The 13664-nt window shown below is 37.6% G+C and overlaps 1 protein-coding gene and 1 pseudogene across 5 annotated transcripts in view; one reads left to right on the forward strand and one right to left on the reverse strand.

The window, feature by feature from the left end:
* Dcaf6 (DDB1 and CUL4 associated factor 6) overlaps nt 1-13664 on the reverse strand; it is a 117850-nt gene that overhangs the window by 89251 nt on the left and 14935 nt on the right. For 4 of the 5 annotated variants that reach the window (XM_021198133.2, XM_029539254.1, XM_029539251.1 and 1 more), the window contains exon 2: nt 1020-1081. In XM_021198133.2, the coding sequence (XP_021053792.1) occupies nt 1020-1081 (62 nt within the window). Of the gene's footprint in view, nt 1-1019; nt 1082-2702; nt 2727-13664 lie in introns of those variants that run through there. The other variant, XM_029539253.1, reaches the window with a different exon arrangement.
* LOC115064159 lies at nt 13234-13317 on the forward strand (annotated as a pseudogene).

Raw genomic sequence — 13664 nt, forward strand, 5'->3', positions numbered from 1 at the left:
CACACACACACACACACACACACACACACACACAAGTGTCTAAATGTAATTTTAAAAATTATTTTGTTTTTGAGACAAGGTTTAAAAAATTATTTTAAAATTAGTAGACCAGTGAGCTAGGAAGACACAAACGAAGTGGGTCAATGACACAGAGGGAAAACAAGAACACAGTATTAGCAGAAAAGCATTTCAATGGTGAGGAGAAACTCTAATGACAGTTAAATTTCTAAGAAGCAAGCTTGGACTCTACAGATATGAGAATCATAAAAACCCTCATACAAGCAACTTCAGTAGAGTGAACAAAATGGAAGCCTTATGAGAAAATGCATGTGGCCTTCAGACACCACAAAACCAAACCTTGCACACACTTTTCTAAATTAAAAAAAAAAATGTGCTGGGGCATAGATGTATGTATGTGAATATGTTCAAAACATACTATATATAAAACAATTCTCAAAGGGAAAAAAATTCCAAATATACTTGTGTTTTGTTATGTGTATGTATGTGTCTCAGGCTGGCCTTGAACACACCACATAGCTGAGGATGACCTTGAATTCCTGATCCTCTGGTCTTTTTCTCACATGTACTGGGATTACAAATATCTACCTAGCACACTTTAATGCTTTAATTCAAAAACTTTATTCCCACCACTCACCGATTCCCTTGTTTCTTTTTTTTAATCTTTCTTTCTTTCTCTCTTTCTCTCTCTCTTTCTTTCTTTCTTTCTTTCATGGATGTGTGTGGGGGGGAGCAGGAAGGTGAGTAGGAGCAGGGTCTCACTGTATAGCCCTGGCTGGTCTAGAACTCACTATGTGAGTCAGGTTGGCCTTGAAATCAAGAGTATTACCTGCCTTGGCTTCCCAGGTACAAGGATTAAAACTGTGTGTCATCATAATTTACCTATTTTCCCATTTTTAAAAGTCAGTTTAATCCATTCTAGGAAGATTAGGACATTTCATCAGAAATTTATAACAGATATTATTAAAGCCATTTATAGTTAAGAGTTAACCATTACTTACACAGCCATCATGCACATTTAAAGTTGCTTCAAGTTTTAATCTTTGGATAAATTCTCTTCTTCCTGTTTAAAAAAGAAAGAATTCAATAAATCATATAATCTTCACTGAAATTAAGAGCCTATGACCTGACACAATATGATTAAACCTCTAATTTCAGCTCTACCATTTATAAAGTGAGTATTAGACAAACCAACCCTCTAAAGTCTACTTCCTTATTAACATAACTAACTTACAAAAGACAACATGGCATCTGAACCCCAGTACATTCTTGTTTCTCCATCTATTCACTTTACAAATAGTGTTCCAGATAATGTTCTAGAAGCAAGGAATACTGGGCTCCCTTGGGCAATAAAAGAGACAATAAAAGGTGTATCTGTTATGAAGGCATTTAGTAGAAAAATAAAAAATAAAAGGAATGAAAGAGGGCTGGTGGGGATGTATATAAAGTTTTTAATTTTAAACAGGGTAGAAAATAGTAATAATAAGATGAACCAATTTTAAAATAAGCATTTATACATTTTTATTTATGTGCATAAGTGTTTTATCTGCAAGTATGTATGAACACTGTGTACAAAACTCAGGTTCTTTGCAAGGACAAGTGCTCTAACTGCTGAGCTATCTCTTCAGCCATCAATATTTTAAACAAATATATAGTAGAAAATGTATAAAAAAAATCAGCCTGAATGTCCATTAAGAGCAAGATAGTTTAAATGATGCAAAAATAGGTTTAAGTTCCGTTTTTGAAAAATGAGAAATGTCTCCAAGAAATGAATCATCTTTACCAAAGATAGACCAGAAAACATGCTTAGTCAGCAGCTGCAATGAAAGGTGAATTCATAAAAAAGAGCCACAATTAACTGAATAATCAGACTGATGAGGTACCAAAATTATATTAAATTCTACATCTGTCATGAAGGACAAGCTTCTGTGTCACACTTTCTTGCCATTCAAAGAAAAGATCCTTAAGTTAATTGACTTCTTCACTTTAGGTTTCTCTTTTGTTTGGTTGTTTTTTGTTTTTGTTTTCTTTTCAGACAGGGTTTTTCTGTGTGACTATGGCTGTCCTGGAACTCATTCTGTAGACCAGGATAGCCTCAAACTCAGAAATGCGTCTGCCTCTGCCTCCCAGGTGCTGGGATTAAAGGCGTGCGCCACCGTTCCTTCCTTCCTGTGTTTAAGTGTTATGGTGTCTAGGTATAGGATAACATACAGATTTTAAATTAATTATAGGGGTTACCTAGGAAGGATGTCTCTATGATTCCAATTATAGATATTAATGTATTCTGTATTAACATTCAGTAATTTTTAAGCTTATAAACATTAAATATTTTATGATCCTGAGGATATGTATATTTGTGTGTGTGTATATATATATATATATATATATATATATATATATATATATATAAATTATATGATTTAGAATGGGGTAAGGGATTGACTATAGAATTCCATGTATTTAAAAAATTATAATAGGTCATGAGGCCAAAATCAGTACCTTAAAATGTCTTTTTTCAGGAAAAGAATGTTCAAGTTAGAGGATAAATTACATTAAAAACCACTTGAATAAAACAGTCTAAAAGTATTTAAGTATCCCTGTACTAGAGACGAAAGAAAGAAAGAAAGAAAGAAAGAAAGAAAGAAAGAAAGAAAGAAAGAGAGAAAGAAAGAAAGAAACTTCACCTGTTTTATGCACCTTATTATTTCTGTGATGCCTTACATATTTCTCTGTAGTGGTACTTTTAAAATGTTGACTTCATTACTGTCCTTGTTTCTAAAAAAAAAAAAAAAATCATCTTGCCAGGACACTTTTTTTTTTTTTAAGGTAGCTTAGTTTACCAAAATATATCAACGGGATAGTTCTTACAGCAATCACATTTGAAAATATAAATTTAGGCCAGGTGATGGTGTCACATGCTTTTAATCCCAGCAGAAAGGCAGAGAGGCAGGTGAAGCTCTGTGAGTTTAAGGCCAGCCTGGTCTAAGGAGCAAGTTCCAGGACAGCAAGGACTACTCAGAAATACCCTGTCTTAGAAAAGAAAGAGAAAGGGGGAGGGAGAAGGAAGGGAGGAGAGGGAGAGGGAGGGGGAGGGGGAGAGGGAGAGGGAGAAGGAGGGGGAGAAGGAGGGGGAGGGGAGGGGGAGGGAGAGGGAGAGGGAGAGGGAGAGGGAACAAACTTAGAAAGCTTTTTAAATTGAGATGTAGTTTTTCCTAAAAATAAACTTTCATACCTACAGGATGTATATTTTAAAAGTATAAATGAATCTTGAATTAGCAAGTTTAAAGTGTAGCAGCCATTTAAAAACTGGTTTCTTAATGTTTTTCTAAATATTGAAGTATTTGATAAAGTCATTTCTATGCAATATACATTGGTAGACAGAACATCCAGGTACGTAATTTGAAAGCCCTTGACTATAAAAAAAATAACTATTTTTATATAAGATTTTTACCTTTTAAAACTTTTTGAAGCAAATACTAGAGACTGTGCAACATGCATGTCATGAATTGTGTAGGGAAAGTATCTTTTTCCTTCCTTTTGTTTGCTATGTCATATATACTGTATTAAGTGACTTTATAAATGTTTTATTAAAATATTATAACTGTCATGCTTATATAATTGATTTTAAAGATAAAAAACTAAGAAATTCAGTATCTTATAAACCACATTGCTCTACTGTTCTTTGTTTTAAACTCCCTGTCCCACCCCATCCATGCATGCTAAGTAAGGGATTATCTTCCACCAAGCTATATTCTATGCCTAGAATTAGCTTTTGAATCTTATTTTCAGTTTTTTTAAAAAATAAAAATGTAGGAGACAGAAAATTTTTTTAAAAATCATTTCCTTTTTGCCAAAGGTGGGTTTGGTAATCTATCTGAATTAAAGTAATAAAGGTGCTCAAGTTAATAATGTGTTAAAAATTACAAGTAGTAAATGCTAAAATATTAGAAATAATTTTTTAAAATGCTAAGTCTGAATTTAAATGTCTAGATATAGCCATTTTGATCTAACCAAATGGTGATATGTCATAAAAACATAGAAAATAAAATGAGTTGTTCTGCAAGAGCCCTCACATAGGAAATATGTACCCAAAGGCTGGAAGCAGGGCATGTGATACTGTTAAGTAATTCCTGAATAATACTTTTGTGTGAATCTGGACACAAACTGGTGTTGTCTAGATATCCCACAAAAATGTGCTTTCAGAAGCCAAAACTGACCCAAAAAAAAAAAAAAAAAAAAAAAAAAAAAAAAAAAAAAAAAAAAAAAAAAAAAAAAAAAAAAAAAGCTTCAAGTCTAAAAACCTGAGTTATTTCATATTAAACTCTTTTAACCCTTTTGGAATGGGACAGCAGAGGGGTAAGATGTAGCTGCTAGAGTTTCTTGGTATCATGGTGGATCCACAAGGATTCGCCACAGGAAGAATCAGATTTTTAATAAGGTTTGCAAGATTAGGTTTTGGTTGTTGTGCCCAGAGATTTGAGTTACCATTGTTTCTGAAGTAAGTTTGTGTTGTGTTTTCTTCACTCAGGCGGCTCATCTGAGTTCAAGAGAGAAAGGTATGGCAGCAAAGGGTGGGTTTGCCAGAAGTACACCACAAAGGCCGTGAGGGATTTGAAGCACAGGGCTGTACTAGTGACCCACCAGTGGGAACCTAGGGAGCTGGGTGGAGAGACTGTGGAGTTCAGAGTTAGAATCTCCATGAGATAAAAACAGGTCGGCCATTGCCCACTGGGGCAGAGGCACAAGTGTGGGCATGTGCCTGTTCTTATTTTTTAGTATTTTCTGCAACAGGTGGCAAACCAACATGTTGGGTAAGAATCCATTTAGAAATGTAAGATTATTAGCCTGAGAGTTAGTGTTTTACTTTATTTATTTTCTTTTTTTAAGTAAGTAGCTAGGCAGCACTGAGAGGAGTCATGTAAGATGAGTCACATGCACTCAACTCAAGCTCAGGAATTGAAACAAAGAAACTGCTGGCAGGTTCTGAGGTCTGCTGCTGTGGGGAATGCAGGCTACTCTGAGTCAGAGAGCCATAGAATGGAAGTTGCCTAATTCTTAGGGCAGAGATTGGTTGAACTGTGAATTTATAAAATTGGGATTATTTACTTTTAGAATAGATTTATATACAGATTTTGTCCAAATCATATGGAGAATTTTGCCTGCAGTTCAGAACTAGGATAGGGAAAATTAGTCACTGACTTCAAGTAGAGATGGCAGTAAACAGGTACTAGTAAAATAAATGTCTATGGCTCCAGGCAGAGAGCCAAACAGATAAACAGTATAACAAGATGGCTGCTCTAGGCAAAGAGTTTAACAAGTAAAAACTAATTGCTTCCTATAGGCAGGTATTAGTGAAAGTTTGAATAAATTGCTTTAAAGATGGTATGAAATTATATTGCTCTAATATGTCTTACAGGATACTCAAATCCTGTCTAACGAGGGCTCCACAGGAATTCTGGGTTTAAATCCTGCTTTGACTAGCTGCTTGCTTATAAGTAGGTACAGATAGAAATGTGAATCAACTATGTTAAGATGGTATAAAGATATATTGTTCTAATATGCCTCACAGGATACTCAAATTCTAACGTGGGTTCCACGGGAATTCTGGGTTATTATTCTCCATGGCAAAATAGAAAAGGCCTAAGAATAGGCACATACAGTATTTTAGTTTACTTCATTTGTTTTGGATTGTTTTAATTTTCAAAATGGGTGTGATGTTGAATTTTGTGGTTATATTATTCCTCTGGGAGAGTGTGGGCCTGTGTACCAGAGGCTTTCCACAAAGATCTCTGGCCCAGCCTGGTGTGAGAGTTCCAGCAAAGGGAAGCAAGTGTAGTCAGGGAGGGGAAGTGGCTTCCTCTGCTGATGTTGGTTCCACCTCTGTCTCTGCTATGCCTTCCCAGTTACTGGGTTACTCTGCCACCCTGCACTGAGTCTCCTCACTTGTGGCTTGGAGGAGCTTCAGGCAGCATTTTGAGAGCCCAGATCTCTTCCCAAGTGTTTCAGCTCTTAGGACAAAAGTGCTTGGACAACGGAGTAGTTCTCCCTCACCTTTAATCCTTCGGGATAGGATTCTTATATACAGGGTGGGTCAGGATTGATAAGGGGTACTTCTAATTGGCTTGCTCTGAAAATTCTGGGGAAACCTAATTTGCATGGGGGGGCTTGGTGCTTGCTCCTATCTGACTGATGGCCACACACCTTTGGGGTAGGGGTGGGGGGCAAGTGGGGCTGTGGGAGGCTGTAGTTGCTACAGGAGCCAGGGGCCCAGGAGGCGTGGCCAAACTCCTACCATCCCATGAAGACAGAAGTCACTGCCCACCAGGTCTCCAGGGTTCAAGGCCCATGCTCTACTAGGACCAGGCTGTTTGTGCACAGTTCACCACCCCACAGGAGAGAAGTCAAAATAAAGGTTTTTCTGTTACTGGCCAAGAACATGCTGATTTGGGGAAAAGGTTTTGTCTCTGCATTTTTAGAAAATGTGATTAGTGTCTATACACCTTTCCAGAGTAATCTGGATCAGATCTGATAGAAGGAGACCCCCTGAAGAACTAGATTTCAGAGAATCAAACAAAAAAATTATCTTGATGATACTAAAATTTTGTTTTGAGATTTGTATATTACAGAATATATAGCCTTGGTGAGTCTTATCATCAGACATGCTGAACTGACCTGCTTGAACTCCTAATGGATCTAGTCAGGACACAGACATCAGAGACTAATCAATCATTGATGTGGCCTTCTTAAGGCCAATCAACTCCCCCATTTCCCCTACCTTCTCCCTCCCCTTCAAAATATTTCAACTTGAAGTTATGAAGAGTCGTCGCCCCAGTTCCCTGGGCTTTGGGGCTGGAGGTGGTTATTAGAGGTTGTCTTTCTAGGGAATGTAGAAATGGTTATAATCGAAACAAGGAGGAATAGCTAGGATTGATTTCATAGCCGTAATCTCATTTGGTAGAAGTCTTTTTAATTGTTACTAAGTTGAAATCATAATTTCTTATTTTGCTACAGAATTGATTTTGATGCAAAAATCAAGGTTTTCATTGGTATAAATTTCTTCTATCGATACAGAAAGTTTAAAAGTACAGGGCTTAGACCCAGTCCTTCTACAACTGTTTTTATAAACTGACCTGAAATGATTAAGCCTGTGAGTTAAGGGTCAAATAGCAAATTTGTGGCTCTGAGTTTATTATTAGGGTGTTTTCAGAGATTTTAATTAGAAATAGCTGAGAGCTGACAGAGAAGAGTCCAGATTACTTTATATAGATAGTTGGTTTTCAAAAAACGTCAGAATTCCACAGAATGTGACAGTTAATGTTATTTATTCACTTGTTGTTGAGACAAATCAGCTCCTAACAGCTTCCCATTCATGGATTCAAAGAAGCAACTGAGCATCTTACCTCCAGGTGAAGCTGCACATTTGTGGCTAGGTCGTCACTGGGCAGGAAATTGCCAATCTCTCCTACAAACCTGTACTGTTCTTGAAAGGACATAATTTACAGGTTAGGACAGCTTAATTCTGCCAAGACAGAGTAAGCTAGTCCTTAATATTCTTGTATCTCTAAGGTCTGTCAGATCATCCTGGGCCAGAAGGCTGAACACACGTTCCATCTTCCTGACTTACTGGGGCTGGATAGGTAAGCAGTTGTCTCTACAATTTGTCTCAGTTCTGGAAATAGTGTTAGGCTTCCTATATATTTTCAGTTAATGTTGGTCCTTCTTGGATTTCTGATGGGATTGAAAAACTACTTATAATCTCACAGCCAACACACACTATTTACTTTGAGAGGATGATTTTCAGATGGCATACTATCTAAAGCCAGGACAAAAGTCAAGGTAGAATCATAAGTTTTTTGATTTGGGATAGATGACAATGTTCTATCTTTTTTTTTTTTTTAAGATTAATTTATTTATTATATATAAGTACACTGTAGCTGTCTTCAGACACTCCAGAAGTGGGCTTCAGATCTTGTTATGGATGGTTATGAGCCACCATGTGGTTGCTGGGATTTGAACTCNNCACCTTTGGAAGANCAGTCGGGTGCTCTTACCCACTGAGCCATCTCACCAGCCCGACAATGTTCTATCTTAATGACATAAATAATGGACTGGGTGTTAGGTCGATATTATACTTTATAGATTACAAAATGGTATTAGTTGTGCTCTATTTGTATTTGAGAGAAAGGTTTTTGTTTTTTTGTTGTTTTTTTTATTAGAACAGAAAGGGGGAAGTGTTGTGGATGGGCCTGGTGCTGTTCATGTGAACCAATCACCTAAGGAATTAAAGGAGCCAATCATTGGGGGAAAAAAATAAACTCTTTTGAACAGTATTAAAAATTACACATGCTTAGATAATCAGTTTCTCCTCCCTCCTACTCTTCTCTGTCCCTCTCTCAAGAGTCAGTGATCAAGTCTATGACCTTACACATGCTAGGCAATCACTCTACCATTGAACCACTTTCCCAGCCCCACCATTCCTTCTGAAGTCAGAGAGAAAGGATTATACCACACACAACACAGCAAGTAGTATGAGCTTTAAATTCATGTTGGTCTCCTTGTCTCCCAAACCCACTTACCACCTTAAGAGAGTCTGAGTGGATCTTGTGTCTATAATAAATGAGTTTAGATTACAACTGAAGAACTGAGCTGAGGTCTTCTGGAAGAGCAAATACTCTTAATCTTAACCACTAAGCCATCTCTCTAGCCCTGAAAAGGCGAACTCTTAATTTGAGTGGCACCATTCTGTGGGCTTTGGACTTAGACTTCATGAAAAGAAAGCTGGCTGAGCACAAACATTCATCTCCCCCTGCTTCCTGACAGTGGATACAGCATACCCAGCAGCCTCAAGCCGTTGACACCATAAGCCTCCTCACTGTGATAAACTATTAACTGCACAAAACCAATCCCTTCTCCCTTAAGCTGCTTTCGTCAGGGTATTTTATCACAAAAGTCAGAGAATAATTAATACACCTTGAAAACAGCCTTGTGCAAAGGTTCATTTACAAGCTTATTTTAGGCAAAGACAAAGTACTAGTGGATGAGGGCATAAATCATCTATCTTGAATGAGTGGGAAAAGGCACCTTTCTAGTTCTGCAACAAAGTTTCCATTCAATAATCAAAAGGAAATATATGGTTAACTATGAACTGCTTTATCTCAGTTAATCTAAACCATGTTTCCCAGAATTCATTCCAAGAATGGATCTATCATTAAACAGGATGGATTCTATCATTAAACAGGATAGACAGCCATATTTACATAAAATTTGGGAAGATGAAAGTAAAACACCATCAGTACTGGATTATGTTTACAGAAGGTTGGAGCAGATGCTCTCAAAGCTCACAAATGTGGCTAGCTGTTGACTTACCTTGATGAAATGGCACAAGTAGTCCTGTAACTGTACCACTTTCCTGTGGTACATCCTTTCTTCAAATTCTGAGCCAACTGTACACTCAATATTAAAAGAACATATGGTTTTTTCCTATGGAATGTCCACCTAGATTACCTTCTCCGATCTAATTAATGTCTAGCAGTCTATGTCTTAAGAGATCTAGCTTGTGCTTATAAAGGGGACAAAGTCTATCATTAGACATGATAGACAATCATGTTTATATAAAATTTGGGAAGATGAAAGTAAAACACCAGGCTGGTGAGATGGCTCAGTGGGTAAGAGCACCCGACTGCTCTCCGGAAGGTCTGGAGTTCAAATCCCAGCAACCACATGGTGGCTCATAACCATCCATAACAAGATCTGACACCCTCTTCTGGAGTGTCTGAAGACAGCTACAGTGTACTTACATATAATAAATAAATCTTTTTAAAAAAGAAGGTAAAACACCACAAATATTGGTATTCAATATTCAAGCTTGCCCTTGCTTCCTTCCACTTTACACTACCTTCCCTTCCCAACTATGTTGGAGGATGGTTTTGTGCACTGTGCATTTAATGCTGATTTCTATGCCCAGACATCTGGTTGCTGTCCAGATGATGACCTGGTCAAGCATCTCCAGTCTCAATGTTATGTAAAAATTGTTTACATCACTTCTGGTTGATCCACCAACAGCTGGGCAGGAGGACAGGGCAGGACCGCTGTCTGACCTGGTCAGGGAGTCCCAAGGAGAACAGAGAAAAGTGAGAGAGGAGGTGTGGAAAAACCACATTGAGAGACCAGGATGATTTGCCTTGAGATCTTGATGAAAAAGCAGCCATGAGGCCACACATAGACCAAAGCAAACTAGGGCCAAGACCAAATAGCAAAAAACAGGACATTTGGCTAGGTAGTAGCACCTAGTTGGGTTAGATCAGAACGTGCCCAGCTTAGTGTGTGCAGCTTGGTAGTAAACAGGTCTCCATGTCTTTATTCGAGAGCTAAAACGGGGTAGAACTGGCATAGAAACACCCTCCAGTTATTCCAGTACAAGGAGAACAGAGAGAACCCCCTAAGAAATACTTCTACACAACTGCCTATCCTATATAGATGTCAAGTCCCGGAGTCAGATACAGAGAGAACAACTTCAACAAAGCTCTTTAATAAGGTCCCACAATAATAAGGTCAAGACTCATCTTTACATGTATGTTTGTACCAGTTGTGCTGGTTAGGTTTTGTCAGCAACACAAATCTTAAAGAGTCACCTAGAAAGAAACCTCAATTGAGGAAGTGCCTCACTTATTGGCTTGTAGGCATATCTATGTAGCATTTTCTGGATTAAGATTTATGTAGGACAGCCCAACTCACTGTGAGGGATGAAACCCACTGGCAAGTGGCTCTGGCTGTGTAAGAAAGCCACTCTGAAAGCAAGCTAAGGTATTTGCCATTGATTCTGCTTCTCTTTATGACTACAACCTATAAGCCTGTCAGAACAGTCCAGGAATAGAGTTGTATGAGAATTAGGAGTGCTTGTGAGAACACTCCAAGAAAACAAGACAAGAGCCTGTGACCTCAATTTCTTCAAAATATGGGATTTTTCTTAGAATGTGTTTTTGTTCTCCTCCCAGATGTAGCAGACAGAACTGAGTTTACTTCAGATTACTCAGTATCACTTGCTGTTGGTATTCAATTAAATGTTTAAAATATCCTATATATGTCTCAATGGAGAAACATTTTTGCCACTTGTAGCTTGTCCTTATGGTTGTATACAGTTTGGTTTCATGAGAACTTTACTCAGGTGACCTTTCTTAACCCTCAGAGTATAAGTTGTCTGATGCTCTGAATAAAGTTTACAATTTCATAAAACTTTAGTCTGCCTCATTTATTAACTACATCCTCCTAGGTCCCACTGCTTCTAGAGCAATGACAGAAGCCAAATAAATGCTTTCCTCTCCAGTTTGGTTAGTGTGCTATCATAGCAACACGTGGCTGTTTCTGTGACTGAACCCACGCACATTAAATGCCTTCAGTAAGCTTTGCCTGGGTGGAAAATTTCAACTAAGTAAAGAATATCTACTAAAACAAACATGAAAACTATAAATTATACTGCATGTAATAGTAAAATCAGAAATGAGGCAAGAATGTTCACTTTTACAACTATTAAAGATAGTGCTATGAGTTTAGTCTATGTAATGTAAAAAATTAATTTTAATTTTTAACCTTTATTTTGACCTTTTATTTTTTAGGTTTTAGCTTATTTTTTTATGTGTATAAGTATCTACCTTCATGCATGTAGATCTGTATGGTGCCTGAGGAAGCCAGAAAATGGTGTTAGATCCCCTAGGACTGGAGTTACAGATGGTTGCGAGTTGCCCTGTGGGTGCTAGGAACTGAACCCAGGTCCTCTGGAAAAGCAGCCTGTGATATTAACTGCTAAGCCATTTTTCTAGACCACAAGAAAGAATTTAAAATGAAAATTGTATTAGGGAAACACTTTCCTATAGGAAAATAATATCAGCAGACAAAATCTTGAGAAATATTTTTAAAACTCATTCACTACTAATGTTTGAGTTGAGTCAGATCAACAGAAGCAGTTATTTTGCTGCTGTTTTGCCTGGATAATTTTGTTGGAGGCAGGGTTTCCCATAAGCCAGACTGGCCTTCAACTCTACATAGCTAAGAATAACCTTAAACTACAGATCCTCCTTGTCTCTACCTCCCATGCATGAGGATTACACACCTGAGCCACCTTAATCAGCTATGTAATCACACTTTATTTACTTTATTTAGTAACAGTGAACATGTGAAAACTGAATTTAAACCTGACACTATTCACAACTACACCTCAGAAACCTAAACTTTTCATTTAAGCATAAACTTAAAAACTCACATAATGGGTTGGAGAGATGGCTCAGCAGTTGAGAGCACTGACTGCTCTTCCGAAGGTCCTGAGTTCAAATCCCAGCAACCACATGGTGGCTCACAACCACCCATAATGAGATCTGAAGTCAGTTACAGTGTACCTATGTATAATAATAAATAAATAAAAATCTTTAAAAAAACTCACATAATGAGACCTATAACTTTATTAAAGTCCTATTAATAGAGTAAACATCATATTTATGGAGTACAAGACTCAGGATAATAAAGATATCAGTTTCCCTCGAACAACAACTGTCAAAATTCCAGCAATGAATCTGGACTTATGGATAAGCTTATATAACAAATGATTCTGAAGAGAAGGAAAAATTACTTTTTTTTTATTTATTTAAAGATTTATTTATTTATTATATGTAAGTACATTGTAGCTATCTTCAGACACTCCAGAAGAGGGTGTCAGATCTTGTTATGGGTGGTTGTGAGCCACCATGTGGTTGCTGGGATTTGAACTCCGGACCTTCGGAAGAGCAGTCGGGTGCTCTTACTCACTGAACCATCTCACCAGCCCAGGAGAAATTACTTCATCCTGATGTTAAAGCACACTGTGTAACTATAGAAACAAGACAGTACTAGATTCTCAAAGGGACACAAGAACAAATGAGAAAATTCAGAATCAGATACATTTCGTGAAGGAAAAAGAACCTTTTCAATAAACTGAGTGAGATACCCTTTAGTACAAAAATTAATTTTGAACTGAACTTTAGACCGACAAAAATTAACTCACAATAAAACCTAGATTGAAGTACAAAACTGTAAAATTTTAAGAAAAACTCATAGTAAAAAAATTTTCAGGATCACTCATAGTGGTAAGAGTTCTTTGTGGCATAAAGTGCAATTCATAAAAAAACAATGCTAAACTGGAAATCAGTTTATTGCACCCATGTCCCTAGAGGCACTGCAGGTATGGTTACTGCTTATGGCAGAGGAGAGAGAGGCTATGCCTATGCTCAGTATTCTGACCTATGAACACTGAATGATTAGTAGCCTAACACACTCTGAAAAAAGCAAGCCTTGGGCTGGTGAGATGGCTCAGCAGGCACCCGACTGCTCTTCCAAAGGTCCTGAGTTCAAATCCCAGCAATCACATGGTGGCTCACAACCATCCACAATGAGATTTGACTCCCTCTTCTGGAGTGTCTGAAGACAGCTACAGTGTACTTACATATAATAATAAATAAATCTTTAAAAAAGAAAAGAAAAAGAAAAAACCAAGCCTGAAACAAGCACCAATCCTGCACCCAGACAGGCTGGGACAGGCTGCCAGGATGGGAAGCAAGCTGGAATTAGAAGAACCATGCCTGGTGGGCTTTGGGAAAGGAAGTGGGGGACAGTGAGCCTCA

Source organism: Mus pahari, chromosome 5 (assembly GCF_900095145.1).
Source record: "Mus pahari chromosome 5, PAHARI_EIJ_v1.1, whole genome shotgun sequence".
In the NCBI taxonomy this organism is placed as follows: domain Eukaryota; kingdom Metazoa; phylum Chordata; class Mammalia; order Rodentia; family Muridae; genus Mus; species Mus pahari.